The sequence below is a fragment of the Quercus lobata genome, chromosome 5, assembly GCF_001633185.2.
Source record: "Quercus lobata isolate SW786 chromosome 5, ValleyOak3.0 Primary Assembly, whole genome shotgun sequence".
In the NCBI taxonomy this organism is placed as follows: domain Eukaryota; kingdom Viridiplantae; phylum Streptophyta; class Magnoliopsida; order Fagales; family Fagaceae; genus Quercus; species Quercus lobata.
Window position 1 is genome coordinate 87706952 of NC_044908.1, and position 17182 is coordinate 87724133.

The following is a 17182-nucleotide window of genomic DNA, read 5'->3' on the forward strand; positions in this document are numbered from 1 at the left end:
CACCGGTCTTGCCAAAACTTCACTCTAGACCCATCACCAATATCATACAGAATATGGCAAGAGAAAGAAGGCCATCCCTGACTGATATTTTTCCATAAACCAACACCATAAGGGCCAATCACATTTTGAGTTATAAGTCATGGAAACTGAAAACACATTTTAGTTGTTTTCAGTTTCCATAACTCATAACTCAATGACAATATTGTAATTAAACACACAAAAGGGACCCACAAACAATACTAGCCGCAACTTTTGACCTTTTTTTTTTTTTTTTTCACTTCGGTCTGTACTGGGTTTCTTCTCTTTTTTTTTTTTTTTTTTTTTTTCTTCTTTCTTCTTTCACTTCGGTCTGTTCTGGGTTTCTTCTCTCTCTCTTTTTTTTTTTTTTTTTTTTTTTTTTTTTTTTTTTTCACTAGGTTCGGTGAGTTTGGGTTAAAAAAAAAAACTGCAATGAGTGACAGGTATGGGACCCACAAATAGTGTGAAAAATATTGAGTAATGGAAATTAAGTGATGGTGCCAAACGGGTGTAGTATTTAGAGTGATGAGTGATGAGTAATGAGTGATGAGTGATGAGTGATGGAAAAAAACAAACCAAACAAGGCCTTGGTTTCTTGGAAGCAAACAATATCACACTTCCACTCTTTAGAAAATTCTTACATACCTCTCGCTTTTGAGGATTGTTTAATCCCCTAACATTCCATGATAAAAGTCTTAAACTCATTTAAAACTAGTAATCACCCCCAAACCATTTGAAGAACCTTTGTTCCTTCCTTTAGAAGACAACCCATCATAATTAACTGTAGAGACCAAAAGTTCCCTGAGCACTTTCTGTCTTGAGTTTACTGGTCCCTTAGAAGACCCAACATTTACAACATCAATACAATCTTGTTCCAAAAGATGAAACAAAGCCATACATTGAGCTTCATGTTTTACAATAGGAAAACCCACAAGTTTACAGAAACTTTTCATCAAACTCAACACCCATTTTGAATTTTTCACCTGTGCCACCATAATTTCACCCTCTTCAACTTCTTGAGTCACCACCACCTTTCCCCGACTCATTAGGATCCCACCTAGATAAAGCTGGACACTCCAGAAAACAACTCTTTTTCTGCCTGTGAAAAAACCACTAGTATTGACTCCACTATGTTCCCACTGTAAGAGAAGAGGCTCAGAAACACCTTGTAGTAGCTCATCCCCATCCAAAGAACTTGTCGGCACCATCTCAGCTTGGGGATCACACCATTGTTCTTCGCCCACACTCATGGAAAGTATAAAAATACTTTCCAAATGAAAATCCAAAAGAAAATAAAATAAAATACAAGACTATTATATAAAATAAAATCCATATCAGCTATAAAATCAGGGAGGAGAAAGTGTAGAAGTTTTTTTTGATAAGTAATAAGATTTATTGATATCAAAAAAGGGATGCCCTAGTGCACTGTACACAGGAAGTGTATAAGGGTCAAAGAAATCAAGTACAAAAATTACAACAATCTAGAAAATCAAGAAAGGAAGAGAAGGATTGTTTTCACAAAGCAAACAGCCAATCTAATAAGGTTTTAAGGAAAAATAACTTGAGCTCTGAAATGGATCTCTCCTTACCTTCAAAGCACCTACTATTTCTTTCCCTCCAAAGACACCACATGAGACAATGTGGAACAATTATCCATATTTGACCATTCCAATAACAACCAAACTGCCCTTGCCAACAAGCTAAGAGCCCTACAACTAACTTCGGCATAACCTAGCTTACTCTAAATAAGCCCAAAGTGTAGAAGTTGATGTTCACTTACAAAGTGACTTCAAGAATTAAAAAATAATAACTTCAGCGGCACTATTGGTGGCTCCTTTCCCTCATGTCTATTCTTTTCTCTCCAAACGTTCCACATTAAACACAGTAGGACTGTCATCCAAATCTTTCCACTATTTTTTATTTTCTTTTTGGGATAAGTAAACAAAAATGTTCCTAAATAAAAGTATTTTCATCTACATGTACAATGAACACAAAATAGTCCAAAGAATTACAAAGAAAGAGTATTATGTACAGAAAGGCATGGCTATAAAATCCGTGATGTAGTTCCTATTACTAAAACCCCAAGCGCAAGACCAATCAAATAGAGATCTAGGCAAAATTCTACAAACAAATTTACTTATTAGAATAATCCAATGTCCGATTAATCTATTGGTATAAATATCTTACATAATAAAATTGCAAGACCTAAACACCTCCCCTTTCCAAAAAAAGGGAGGATGTCTCAATGAGGATATACAAAAGCATTGGTTTATATAACTATCATCATATCAAGTAAAATTAGCTAGCCTTGCTTAATTTATGCTAATTTTATAAAATTCATTGCAAGCCAAAAATGCAATACCTTGTTCAATTTACTAGCAGAATGATAGACATGAAAAAGTGGGAGGGGAAAAAGTGCAGGTAGAAATTTAGTTGCAATTTTAGATGCAAATTGTTTGACTAAACACAAACTTCTTACTGCATCTTCAAGTAGTCATTCATTGCATTCAAATAATGTTTCATTTGTTAATCCAAACATCCATCCAAATTAGTTTGGCAACTATTTCCCTTCCATAAGAAATAGTCCACAATTGTTTTCATTAGTGCTACATAATCAATGATAATTATCTGTAAGTTAATAAAATTGTCTTAACTGGTCTAAGAAAAGCTTATTTGCAGGATCAGCCACAATAAAAACTGACATGCACAATGTTGGAGTGATTTTACTGCTGCTTATTACAAAACAGCCATACATGGAGAAACAAATCTTAATTGGCGACAGGGCAATGAAAAAATTCAAAGAAGGCAAAGAATGCGGGATAGTTGTTCATGAGACATTGAAAGAGACAGGATGCAATGAAGAGAGGGCAACATTGATAATAAAAACTGCATTGCAATGTTTAGACTTTTCAGATGCACGGCCAAGCATAGGTCAAGTGGTTCAAATTTTACACGATCTGTAGATAATAATTTCTGGGAGACAACTGTGAACAGCCCTAGCCCAAGCATATCTGTTTCTTTTCCTTCCTCCACCAATTTTTTTTTTTTTTTGATTATCTGGATAGGGAAAAAAAAGGTAACATGAAGGAGAGTGAAAACCTAGCCTAACTATGTAAGAATATGATTATTTGGCAGCTTGTTTTCGTGAATATAGGGTGTTCATCAATTTTGGGCAAACAAACGTCATTATATTTTTTTCTTTTCATTAACTAAAGCAGGTGATTGCCTGTTGAAAAATTAAAATACAAATTTTGGGTAGTCTTGCTAAGACCACTCAATTAATTTGGTTGGAAAAAAATCAGCCACCAATAGTGACGTAGCCAAAAAACTAGGACACAATGTTGTGGGGATATGGGAATTAATTGATTAATAATATATTTGAGGTATATTTATATACTTCTAAGCATATTTTATGTTTATTTTGAGTTTTAGAAGTAAGTAATAGCAATAAAAATGTTTAAAATTATATCTATAATTGAAAAACAATATTCGATAATAAAAAAGGTACTTTGATACAATCAAATTTTGATAAACATTAATAAATCTGAATTTTTTTTATAATAAACATTTTTTTTAAAGTTACCTTGGTCCATACAAAAAATTACCTTCACAGGGTTTAGTACAATGAATTCACCCTATTACTTCATGTTACCACCTACATCTGGGGAATTCACCCTCACTCATTGTTTGGTGAGAAATCTCCAAAGATTCTAATTGGGTAGATAAGTCTTGGAGGGTATTCATTAAGGTCTAAGGTCTAGTTCATGGTAAATCAGGTCTCAAAACTTAAACACTACATGACCACTATTAAAGTGCATGCAAAAAGCGTTGTGCTAAATGCATATGTAAATGAGATCAACAAACCATTTATTGCAAGATAAATCTAACTAAATAAAACTGTAGGCTAATTTGTGTACTAAATTCAGTCTGTAATACAAAATGCAAGTTACAGTCAAGCAGTATCAGCATGACACCATTCATACATGGTACTAAAGGTTAATGTTGGTAGTAAAAAAGTTTGCACTAGTGAGGTAAGTTCAACAGATAATATAAAGTTATAGCTATTTAATTGATTTTTTCTTTTCTTTTGTTCAGTTTTTTTCTTTTCTTTACTTCACGATGAACATCTTTCCTTTGCAGACAGGTAGCTGACCAAGTCTATCCTTTTTAGAACTCAACTGTATTGCTCAAGCATGTTTATTCTTCCTATAAAAGTAATCAAGACCATCAAGCAAACGTTAAATGCCTTTATTTTATTTTATTTTGTGGACTAGCAATCAAAGGAAAGCTAATGGGGTTAAAGATTCATAGGAGCTCATGTTATGAAGCATATCTAGTGCCTTTTCGCTCAAAGCTGCTTCAAGTTGGAATTTTATTGTTATGAAGCATATTTGGTCTTTGCCCAAGCTTGCAGGCAAAGTCCCAAGACTTATGACTTTTTTTTTTTTTTTTTGGGTGAGGGTAAGCCCCATGTAACCACAAAGGAATTCACATCAGCAATCACATACATAAAATAAATAATTGTAAACTGATATAATGTAATGAAAAGTAAAATTGTAATTCACATCAGCAATCACATAAATAATGAGAAGTAAAATTGTAAAATTGTAAACTGATATAATATCAGATCCTGCTTTTCTGAAAATAAATTAAAATATAAGAAGGTTCAGAGAGACTCAATGGAAACTGATATAATATCATAGGCAGCAGATCCACACTGAAAAAACTAAAACAGTTCTAGAGAAACAATAAATACGCAATTCAAATGACCGCAGGTGTTTCATATGATTCAGTCTATTTTCACAATAATAATATATGGAAATCCCCATCATGCATGAAACCACAAAAAAGAAAAAAAGAAAAAAGACCAATGTTAAGAATTTATAAGACTTACAGAGAAAGAAAAGAGAGTAACTCAGCCATACCATAGGTTTTTCACATGCCGATCTTGAAGTGGCGTGTCCCCCAGATGAGGAGATTGTAGGAAACTAGCATTAAAAAACTAACTATTCAGTTAGTTGGACCCGTTTGCAAACAATTTGTGGTTGTAACAACTCGAGCCTTAGAGGGTCGATTTAGGGCCTCTAAATCGACCCTCTAAGGCTCGGTTTACCTGGGTTAACATGCGAAAATTCCACGTGGAGTACACGAGGAAATCGAGTGTCTGAGACTCGATTTCCGCGTGTACTCCACGTCGAAATCGAGTCTATGAGACTCGATTTCGACGTGTTCTCCACGTAAAAATCGAGTCTATGAGACTCGGTTTTCCTAAAGGTTAAACCGAGTCTCAGACAGTCGATTTTTACACTTTCATAATTCACGCGTCTCGGTTTTGGGCGCAGACCAGCCAGGCATTGGTCATGTCTGTTGGGCGCAGAGAATATTTCCAGCCAGGCTAGTCATGTCTTTTTTGTTTTATTTCGAATGTGCAATGTTTGTCTAAAAGAAAAGTCTTTGGGCGTGCAGAATACCAGCCAGGCATTGGTCATGTCTGTTGGGCGCAGAGAATATCTGACCAGCCAGGCATTGGTCATGTCTTTTATGTTTTATTTTGAATGTGCAATGTTTGTCTAAAAGCTTATAAAGAAAAAGTCTTTGGGCGTGCAGGATATCTGACCAGCTATGCATTGGTCATGTCATGCCCATTTTTTATGTCTATTTTGAATGTGCAAAGTCTGAGCAGCATTGTTTTGGCATTGGTCATATCCGTGTTTTGTTTTTTGGGTGATTGGTCAGAAAAAAAAAACTCTCACACAACTCTCACACCTTCAGCAACTTCTATCACAGAACCTCTCTCAACAACTCTCAAAACATCATACAACTCTCATAAACTCTCATACATCAGCAGCAAAACATTGCTCCTCTCACTCTCATACAATCTCAGCAGTATATTTGCTCATCCTCATGTCAAGTAAGGGTCTCCTCCTCACTCTCTAGTTGGTTGTTTAGTGTATATAGCTGCTTTAAAAAGTGTTGCTTGCATTGAATTTGTCATGCCATTTCTTGATAAAATATTTGTTTGTATTAAATATTTATATTTGTTTCCTAATAAGATATTTGTTTGTATTAAATATTTATATTTGTTTCCTAATAAGATATTTGTTTGTATTAAATATTTATATTTGTTTCCTGATAAGATATTTGTTTGTATTAAATATGTATATTTGTTTCATAATATTATTATTATTTTTTTTGAGTAACCGGCCTAGAAGCCCAAGCAAGGCTCCTTATGTATATTAGTTGGTTGTTTAAATATGTGTATATATATATATTTATATTTATATATTTATACAACTATATGTTTAAATATTTATATAAATATATTTTGTATTTATATATTTATACAACTAAATGCAAATATAAATATAAATATATATTTATATAAATATATAGATTTATATTTATATTTATATTTATATTTATATATTTATATTTATATATTTATGTTTATATATTTATATTTATATATTTATACAACTATATATATATTTATATTTATATATCTATACAACTATATATTTATATTTATATATTTATACAACTATATATTTAAATATTTATATATTTATATAAATATATAAATAATAGACACATAAGGAAACAAAAAAGAAACAGGTTCAAAGAATTGTGCAACCTCCAACTTTTATGAAATTCCAACCATGAGAAAGACATTATTGAATATAGTAAAAGCTGTGAAAATAATTGGATCACCGGTCCAGTTGCACCTAATTAAGCAGCTGGCATTTTTCCATTTTCTAGATGACATAAAGCTGATGACATATTAGCAGATCCGAAACAAATTTACTGTCATGACGGATTTTTTATTGTATGATTTTTATGATTCAGAGTCAAAATTTGAGTTTGTATATCACATCTAGTATATTTCACTGTATATTAATGCCTTGATTTTCAAATTAGATGATATGCCTAATTTGATTGATCATGATCATATTCACATTAGTGTTTTTTTCTTTTTTCTTTTGTCTGATGAACCCTGCTCTATGTTATTTCATTAATAGTAGTGTAATAGGGTATGCCATTAATTTCCGTAGCACTGGAATGATGATATTTTTATTTATATTTTTGTTAGAGCTGAGTTTAAAATTTGTAATGGGGGTGAGTTTTGTTTTTAGTTTTTTTATTTGTTTGAGTGTGTTTGTATGTGATGTGGGGTGAGTATATGCAATTGTTACACTTTTAGATCCGTTGTAATTTTTGTACTTTGAGTAGATAGAAAAAGTTTTGTAATTGATGTTAAATGAAAGAGATAAAATATGTCACTAACATAAATTTCCTTGGCTTGGCTCTCTAATAGGTTCACAATCTTTGAAGAATATTGATATAAATGTATACTTCGGTGGACCCCTTCACAATCCTGAAGGGATTGACGGATTCCCATTTATAGGGGAGGGTATCGAATGCTACTACATGATGTTCCGTCGTAAGTTGAAGACGTTGAATGATTTGAAGAGGAAAATAATGGACGAATTGAAATTGAATCCTGCTTGGTATGACATCAAGATTATTTATCGTTACCCACAAGAAGTCCTTCATGAACGGATAAATTATGGGTATATGGCGATCAAAGAAGATAAACATGTAAAGATGATGTTTAATAGGATCCAGAAAATGCCCCAAGTAAATGCTGCTGAGTTGTATGTAAGTTTGGAGGCGGCTGCAGATAACACTACTGAGGTGGTGCAAGAAACAACTACGGCTTTACAATTTACAGCCCTAGATGATGGATGCACTACAATGGGAGGGTATACGATGGGAGGGTATACTGCACAAGGGTATACGATGGGAGGTTATACGCTCCCATCTCAAGATCATGTTGCTAATACTAGTGAAACCCTCTATCGTGAAGAGACACATTTAGAGGAGGAAGACGAAGACGAAGATCATGTTGCGAATGATGGTGAAAATGTTGAGGTTGTGGATGAGTACGAAGAGAGGATTGAGCAAGGCGACTTTGAGAACGATGTGGATGAACATGAAGTCGTTCCCAATTTTGAAGAGGAAAATATGGAGGACCATGATGAAGGTGATGCAAATGATGATATTGGTGTCCAGCATAATAGAAATACGACCACTGGCTACAGACCTCCTGCTGAGTCATTCTACTCAAATACTTGGGAAGATATGGTTGATCCTTCACGTCTTCAGATACCATTTGTCTCTACTTGGGAAGATGGGATGCATTTTTCTAAAGGGTTGACTTTTGCAAATAAAGATGCGGTGAAACATGCATTGATAATATACGCAGCAAATGATAATAGAAATTTTATAATCCGGAGGTCGACCAAAACGAAATTGTGCGCCGCATGTGTTGATGACAACTGCAAGTGGTATGTTGGGGCATACATGAAGACTAAATTCAGTGGTATGTGGATGGTTACGTCTTATGTGGGTCCACACACTTGTATACCCTTTGGCCTAAAAAGAGATGGTAGAATGATGGATTCGCATTTTGTTGCATCAGAAATTGTGGGGAGATTGCAAAAAAATCACACTACACGTATTGATGACCTATGGGAGATCATACGTACTAAGTATAATCATGAGCTTTCTTACTATAAAGTATGGGACGCAAAACAAAAGGCAATTGCTAAGATATTTGGGGATTGGGAGGAGTCTTACCAAAAGTTGCGAAAGTTGTTGTTGGCATACTTGGATGAGGACTCAGGTACCCAGTACAGCTATCACACCATACCTAGGCCAGACGAAGGTACTGCTGTACTACGCTATGTATATTGGGCATTCGCTCCATGCATTGCTGCATTCCAATATTGCAGGCCAGTGATTAGTATTGACGGGACTCATCTGTATGGTAAATACAAAGGGGTATTGATGATTGCAATGGCAACCGATGCTAACCAAAAGGTTTTGCCTCTCGCCTTCGCTGTTGTGAACAAGGAGTCAGGGGCTAGTTGGGGGTGGTTTTTAGAGTGTCTCAGGACTTCCATAGAGCATGTCATACCTAACGATGGAATTTGTATTATTTCTGACCGACATAAAGGTATCAAATGTGCCATTCGAGAGTGGCCTAGACGTGAGGACGGAAGAGAACAGGTATATCACCGATATTGCCTTCGACATGTTGCTAGCAACTTCAACAGACACTTTGATAACCCGATTCTAAAGGCATTGGCCTTGAAAGCTGGATATGCGAGTAATGAAGCTAAATTTCAGTCCATAATGCAAACCATTAAGGAGGCCGAGATTAATTTACTGAGGGGTGTAGACCCTACTGATACGCGGATTGAACGTTATATGCCGTTCACATATCTAGTGAGTGAGGAAGTGGAGAAATGGACCCAGTCACATGATGGTGGAAGACGTTACGGGGCAATGACAACCAATATCTCCGAGTGCTTTAATGGGGTACTTAAAGGTGCCCGCGGTTTGCCCATTGCTGCAATGGTTCATTTCACTTGGTGCAAACTTGTTGCATATTTCCACGATCGACATAAACAAATTACTTCTGATCTCTCTCGAGGTAAGCTATGGAGTGATTATGCAATGGAGATCTATAGCAGAAATGAGCAGAAAATTGCAGGACACACTGTGAGGAAATTTAATCATGCAGAGGGTGTATATCAGGTGGTTACCCCGTACAATGACCATAGAGGTGGAAGGGGAAACCACAGTCATGAAGTGCGCATATTTGCTAGAACATGTGGTTGCAGAAAGTGGCAAAACTTGAAGATCCCTTGTTCACATGCAATTAAAGTTCTTCAAGGTCTGCATCTCAATGCGACCAACTATATTGACCCATGTTACAGTTTGAACAACGCCATTCTCACATATTCACATAATTTTGTGGTACCAAAGTCAGAGTCTGAGTGGAGGGACGTTTCCGGACCACGATGGGTGCCTGATCCACTGCTGTTGCGGGGCATAGGTCGTCCTGTGAAGTCAAGAATAAGGAATGAAATGGATGGGGTACGGCGAGAACGGGGAAGCCGGAGGGAAGATCCGGACTTGAGGGAGACTCAACCGAGGCAACAATGCGGAGTGTGTCATCAAGAGGGGCATAACCGTAGAAGTTGTCCCAATTCCCGTGGGGCATCGACAAGTGGTACTACTATAAACTAGGCAAGTGCCCTCACTGTTTTTATATAATATATTCAGAATTTCATTTTCTTCTAGTTCTTTGCATTTGGAAACTAATGACCGTATTTTAATTTTTGGCAGGCAAGCGGAAACTCGATTTTGCTAAGTGACATTGTACGTGGGACTTGTGGTTATCTTCTGTATTGACAAGTGCTAGGTGACTATGTAGAATCTGTTGTATCAGTATGGAGAAGTGCTTGGTGACTATGTAGAGTATGTTGTATCAATATGGTTTAGTATGGACAAGTGGTAGGCAAATATGGAGACTATGTTCTATTTATTAGTTGTTATTTTGGTTATTGTTGAATGTTGTTGTAATTGAACTATTTGCTGTCCATTGTACTTGTTACTATAGTTGTGTTGTGCAGCTTTTGCCTATAATGCCAACAATTATATTACTTTGGCATTAGTAGCTATTACTTTGGCAAATTCAACCACAGGGCCCTCCTTTGAAGCGATGATAGCTAGTATTGAATGCTTTTTGTCCGTTAATAGAGAACCTATAATGGTCATAGTAACTGTTTGAATCCAGCTGTTTGCATATGATGTACGAGCCATTTACTAGTATCATATGCTTGTATCTACTTGTTTACCGCTGCTCATGTTATGTGTTCTGGATCTAGTTTACTGCAGGGGAAGGGAAACCAATTATGGTTTACTGCTGCACGAGTAGGTGCCAAAAACAAAAACAAAAAAAAAAAATGGAAAAAAAAAACCCAAGTAGAAATCGACTCCCTAATAGTCGATTTCCTATGGAAATCGACTCTCTGAGAGTCGATTTGGTATTAAGACAGTCCACTTCCACTGGGGATTTTGAGTAGGTGCCAAAAACCAAAAAAAAAAAAAATCTTTAAAAGTGGAAGTCGACCATCTTATAGTCGATTTCCATACGAAATCGACTATCAGAGAGTCGATTTCGTGTGGAAATCGACTATAAGATGGTCGACTTCCACTGGGGGAATTTTTTTTTTTTTTAATCCCAAGTTGGGAACTAATTTCAACAGGCAAGTGAAAATTGGTATTTTTATAACTTATTGCTTTAAATATAAACGTATAGATGTAAAAAGTCACGACAGATATAACAATGAACTCAAGTTTCCTATTTTGTGCATAAAACTAACTACAATGCTGAAATTAAATTGCAAGAGTCAAATTAAATGAATTAGGTTATTTGTCTCCATATATTGCAAGGACATACCTTAATGAAATTTTAGACTAAAGAGAACCACACCAAGTCTAAAAGCTCAAATTTGAAACTTTCTTACTTTATCACATAGGCTTTAATGTAAGACTTTGATAGACGGTATATTGTAAGCGTCCTCATCTCAACGAATTCAAACGCCACTCATCTCAACGAATCATGCTATATTATTCAAATATTTGCATTCATATTCACGATAAAATCACAAGGCTGGTACAGTTTAAGTGCCAAAAGAGAAAGAAAAAAATTTGAGTAATGTTTTTTTACACATTAAAACATGTTATTTGAAATATAGTACCAAACACATTGACGTGTCTCTACGCCCCTTAGCATTCCAAGTGTCTCCCTAGTGGTGTAAGACATTGACGTGCCTAGAGAGACCGTCCTCACACATTCAACCGATGAGATTGAGCTATAATCCATCATTGATCCATTCTTCACCAAATTGACCCCAACATTCAGCTCTCCACAATCAGATTGATAGATCAACTCATTATTGAAGATTTCAAGCTTCCACTGACCCTTACGTGCCACCTAAAGCGTTGAAGTCACATCCTATGCACTACACATGACACCACCCAAATAGACTTATGGTGGGTTAGGTTGGGTTGTGTTGGTGGGTTGGATACACACTCTACACAGGAAGAGCAATAACGATAAATTTGAACTTAGATTATTATAATATTTTCTTATATACATGGAGAATATGTTATTATAGTGATTTTTTTAAAAAAATATTATAGTTAGTTGACTAATTTAAACATATCCAAGAAGATTTTTAAAAAATTGTACACCCCCATTCTATGGAATACATGTTACATATTACAATAAGTTTAAATTATTATATAATTTTAGAATTGTAGCATTTTTTTTTTTCTTTCCAAATATAATTATTATACCTATATTGTTGAAATTTTAATTTTCAGGTAATTTTTTGAATTTTTATTATTTTTATTGCTTTTCTAGGGCCCATATCTTTATTTCCAATACCTATTTTGTTTGTATTTTTTAACCTAAAACTAAAGAGTTTGACAGAAATAGAATAAAATTTCATGCTTTTCAACCTAAAAATTAAGAAAAATAAAATAAAACTTCGAGCCCAAAACTGAATTGGACTGAATGGACCTAAGTGGACCGAATAGGATTGAAGTGGACTAAAATAGACTGAATGAACCTAATAGACCGAATTGGACTGCAGTGAACCGAATAAGTAAAACTATAATGGACGGAATGGACCTAAGTGGACCGAATTGGACCAAAATAGACCAAAAGGACCAAATAGACTGAATTGGACCGAATTAACCAAAGTGGACCTAAGTGAACCAAATTAGAGCGAAATGGACCAAATGGGACTTAACATAAAGTCATAACCCTTGTAGGTCTTGCATGAAATACATATGCCAGATCAAACGAGAGCTAAAGTTGATGCCAAAGTTGGCACTTAACATAAAGTCATAACCCATGTGTTTATAAAATGCTCACTACTTGTTCTTGGAAACTAAAACTGGTTTTTCAAATGGAGAAACCATCTTGCTTCTACAAAACCATCAGTCACGAATTGCTCAAAATGATACTGTCCCTTTTTGAAACACTATTTGAAAGAATCTTAACACAAGCTGATCGGACAAGTTCACAAAATATAAGCCAAACAATCTATAGAGGAAGTTCATACATCAAAAGGCACCATGCTATTCTCTCATAACTTGACCAATCAAAGACTTAAAAATAAAACGTATTATGCAGATCTTATATTAGTTGCTGGGAAGCATAAGCAAGTCTCCTTCCATTAACTTTACGCAGAATATGGTATCCTCAAGGCCATTCTCTGGGCAAGCCAAGCTCTTTGTGAATCTGGGTCAATGAAACGATGCATGAAGAACTGTCCTGCTTCTTCGTCTATCAATTCTCTAGCCCATGCGACCCTCTTTGATGGGCAACTACCTGGCCCATAGCACCTGCATTTTTAATTGAAGCATTCCATACTTATTTAGTGTGCTATTAAGAATAAACTTTCATAAAGACACCAGCATCCATTTCAGAAGAAAAGTCAAAGAAAACTTGAGAATACAACCAACTCAACCAAAACAGTAATCCAACATGTTATCAATTCATTTTCATTTTCATCTCTACTCAGCATCAAAAAAAGGTTATCAAAGAGCATCTGCACTTGTTACAAGCTACCAAATCATAATAGTAAAATTGGCGAACATTTTATTGCAATTTATTAATTATATGGTAAAAAATGCGATGTTCATAATAAAGGCTTATGGTCATTAAGCACAACTGGGCATAAAAAATTGCCTGAATGTGCTTTTTTATGAGGTGATGCTATTTTTGTTTTTTGTTTTTGTTATCTTGTTTTCACTTTCATCAGTCACTTCATCAAATTCAGAATCCTCAGTGGCATGTTCACTTTCAGAGTCACTCAACACATACCTTGTTTTCTAACTTGGTTCACCCTTTGAGGTCTTGCTCTTGCTGGTGCAACTTCAATAGTTTCTTCAGTACTGGCAGAAGTAGAAGCAGAACCCCAATTTTCTTCATTTTCAGTCACTTCATTTACCTTACCGACCCTTCCCAACACAGAACCACTTCCATATCGTTGAATGGAGATGCCCTCATCTTTCTCACTATCTTCTCCGGTGAAATCCTGGAATTTTCAGCAGGCTTTAACATGTCAGTCAAAAGCTTCTTGGCTGGTACTTTGGGCACTTCAGTCTCCATGGCTAGTTATAGATAAAAACAAAGAGAAATTTACTGTGGGAATACTTACAGAAAAAACAGTCCAACACATTCCCAATGATCACGGTAAAAGATCATGGAAAAATTCACAAGAAACTAATTATTAGTTCTGCTGAATCTCAAGTGGAAATTTTAGTTGGTGCTTGTAACATGGAAAATTTTTATCTATGTACATTACAGTATTTTGTTCTCTTATAATTGATTTTATGAAGAAGAATAATAGAAACACAATTTCTCACACAAGATCATATATTAACTGGTTTGCAAACAATATCCCCATATCATCCACTGTAATTTTTCTTACATTACAGCTGAGTTGTGTAAAGATCATAATAAATAGTCTAATGAAATATAATAATATAGCATTTACCGGCTGATTGATCAGGAGATGCATCGAGGTTATAGGCAGCAACCTCTATCGTTCTTTAACCTCATCCTTTCGAAGGAAAAATAGAACATACGAACAGAAACAGACCTTAGCAGGAGCTTTCTCTGGTAAATGAAGCAGAAGTAAACCAAAAATCAAACAAAAAGTAATTCCCATATAATAAACATAATATTTTTTGACACTTACCAATTTCCATTGCAGCCACAGATGACGAGACAGCTTCTGCAACAGATTCTGCATTATTTGCCTTCTTATTATTGTTCTTCCGTGGGTTCTTGGGTGCTTGTCTAGCAGACTTCATAGCATCTTCACCCCTTGCTTTGCCTCTCATTTTCTTTCTTAACTCCTCTGACTCACATCACTTCTCTCTAGCTCCTAAATGACATAAAACTAAAAACAGTCAACAAATAGAAAGACAGAAAAATAAACAAATCATCACAAGGAATTGTTAATTTTTCAGTCATACATCGAGTTGCCCCTCCAAAGCATCAAGATCTGTCCTCCAAAAGGACTTTGGAGTTTCCTTTCTCAAATCATCAACCTCCTTATTGACCTTATCCCTTTCAGCGCATAACTCCTGAACCTTCTCAATGGTCAAGCTTCCAATTGCCATGGCCAGTAGATACTCATAATCACTTATCTGTACCCCATTACTACTGCTGTGAGCAGGAGATTTCACTTCTGTTTCTTCTGTATCATCAGTTGCACCAGCAACTTCTGGCTCAACAGCTTTAGTTTTCTTTGGAAAAGGAGTGAAACCTTTTGTTTGCAGCTCAACAAACAGATCAGCTCTCTTCCTATTACTTACAATGATCTCTCCCTTCACAAGTAATGTAAATTTTATTCAGACCATAAAAAGGAGTCAGCCAAGTGTATAGGAAGTACACAGCTAGGGACCAAAACAATCAAAAACACAAATTACAAGCATCCATCAAATCACTATTGAATTTTGTACTTTGCATCCGAAACTATGAAAACTTGCAATCATCACACCAATCATAATAAATTTTGCAAATTGCACCACATAACTTGATTGACTGGAACACTGGTTAAAGCTATAGTGATAATAATGTCAAATGCTAAGAAGAGCCAAAATCCCAGTAGATCTTCTATGACATTAATGATTGATTGCAATATAGAGATCAAGAACTAATTTATCAAAAAAAAGAGATCAAGAACTAGTTCATTATTACAAATCAACAACCAATCTAATCTAAAAATTAACTCAAATGTACTCTTAAGAGATATTGAGGTTTTGAGGATAGTTTAAGCAGAAAATTATACCGTATAATTTCAGCATGCCATTGGGGCAATATTGGAGCTGGGCAGACTATAAGCGTGGCACCAGTAGCAACAGGAGATTCAGCTGCTTGTATCAGTTCCAAGCACAATGGGCAAATATGTTCCCCATCTCTCACAACTATGTCGGCATTATTTTGTTTCCTTGTGTGCTTTTCGAACTCACCCATTGACCCATTTCCATATCGTTGTCCGTTGGAAATTTCACTTGATTTTAGACGTTTTCTTTTAGGTGAATATCCAACACAATCTGCGTGTTGCCAAGAATCACAAATGTCGCACTGCACCCATAATCCTTTATACTTTCGACTCTCACTAACAGCTCCACATATACACTCAACACGCTCCCTTTTCAATCTCTTAAGATTAATTTTCTGATGCCCAGGAAACTGCACTTCAGTATTAGCAAATATGCCACATTCAGATGCTGACTTCCGATGAGCAAAGATGCAAGCAAGCAATTCAACTGTTTTTCCCAAACCCATCTCATCTGTGGAAGTCATAAGAGTCATAATCATCATGGTCAAATCAATCAGAGCCACATCATATTTGCACACCCTTACTACCCTTACAATTTGAAATTTGCATAATCATAGCCACAATTTTCAGAAGATTTATTATAGCTTTTTGCCATCAATTGAATTATCCAATAGAATGAGGACAGGAAAAAAGAAAAGCAAAAAGAATCATTCTTAAGTGTATTCCTCCCCTTACTTTCATTTCCGGAGGCCAAGACAGTTATACAAATTTTGGAATAAGCACAGGTGAGTTAGGACAAGTCAATATCATAAATAGTTCTCACTCAGGCAGGCCTACATGTCCAAGCTACTTTTCAAGGTTTCTATCACAAATTAAGGCACCAACATGCCACTCTAAACATTTGGGAGCACATTTAGGCCCAAATCAAATTGAAAACTAATTAGAGAAGAACAAGTAGTGACATAATGTGAAACACTTGATTACAAATTATGCATAGAACATAAACAAGTCCACATCAAATGGAACGACATGGAACCTGAATGAAGAATAGAGCCTTACCTTTTCCCTGCTATAATGGACTCATATGCTTCTGCAGCATCAAATTTTTCCTGGTTTCTTTGAACGACATGCAATAGGTCACTCTTCACATCAATTAATTGTTGAACCGTGTCAAAAGATAGCTTCAAATAAGGTTTGTGCAAGCCAGACAAATGGTTTTTCTGTCCAGAAGCATACAAAGATATCAGAATGCATATATAGGGATACAGAATTATAATACCAACTCAAGAATAAATAATGATAATGATGTGCAAGGATATGACAATTAAATAACCAATCATAACAAGCCCACTATAGTAAATTAAGTCTGCAGGTGAATGATATAGATTATAAAATTATCTGCAACAATTATTTTAGCATGGTACGACCTAACACTCCAA

The 17182-nt window shown here is 35.4% G+C and overlaps 2 protein-coding genes across 4 annotated transcripts in view; both read left to right on the top strand.

Annotated features, from left to right (window-relative positions):
• Nucleotides 1-3039, top strand: part of LOC115989441 (mitochondrial outer membrane import complex protein METAXIN-like) — a 29329-nt gene extending 26290 nt beyond the window's left edge. Inside the window, exon 13 of the transcript XR_004091931.1 lies at nucleotides 2698-3039. The gene's annotated coding sequence lies outside the window, so the exon portion shown is untranslated. The remainder of the gene's footprint in view (nucleotides 1-2697) is intronic.
• A 4672-nt stretch (nucleotides 3040-7711) lies between these two features.
• LOC115991802 (IQ domain-containing protein IQM5-like) overlaps nucleotides 7712-17182 on the top strand; it is a 28025-nt gene continuing 18554 nt past the window's right edge. The window contains exon 1 of one of the 3 annotated variants that reach the window (XM_031115731.1): nucleotides 7712-8704. In XM_031115731.1, coding sequence (XP_030971591.1) covers nucleotides 7774-8704 — 931 coding nt within the window. In that variant the 5' untranslated portion in view covers nucleotides 7712-7773. Of the gene's footprint in view, nucleotides 8712-17182 lie in introns of all 3 variants that reach the window. The other 2 variants (XM_031115730.1, XM_031115732.1) reach the window with 2 other exon arrangements.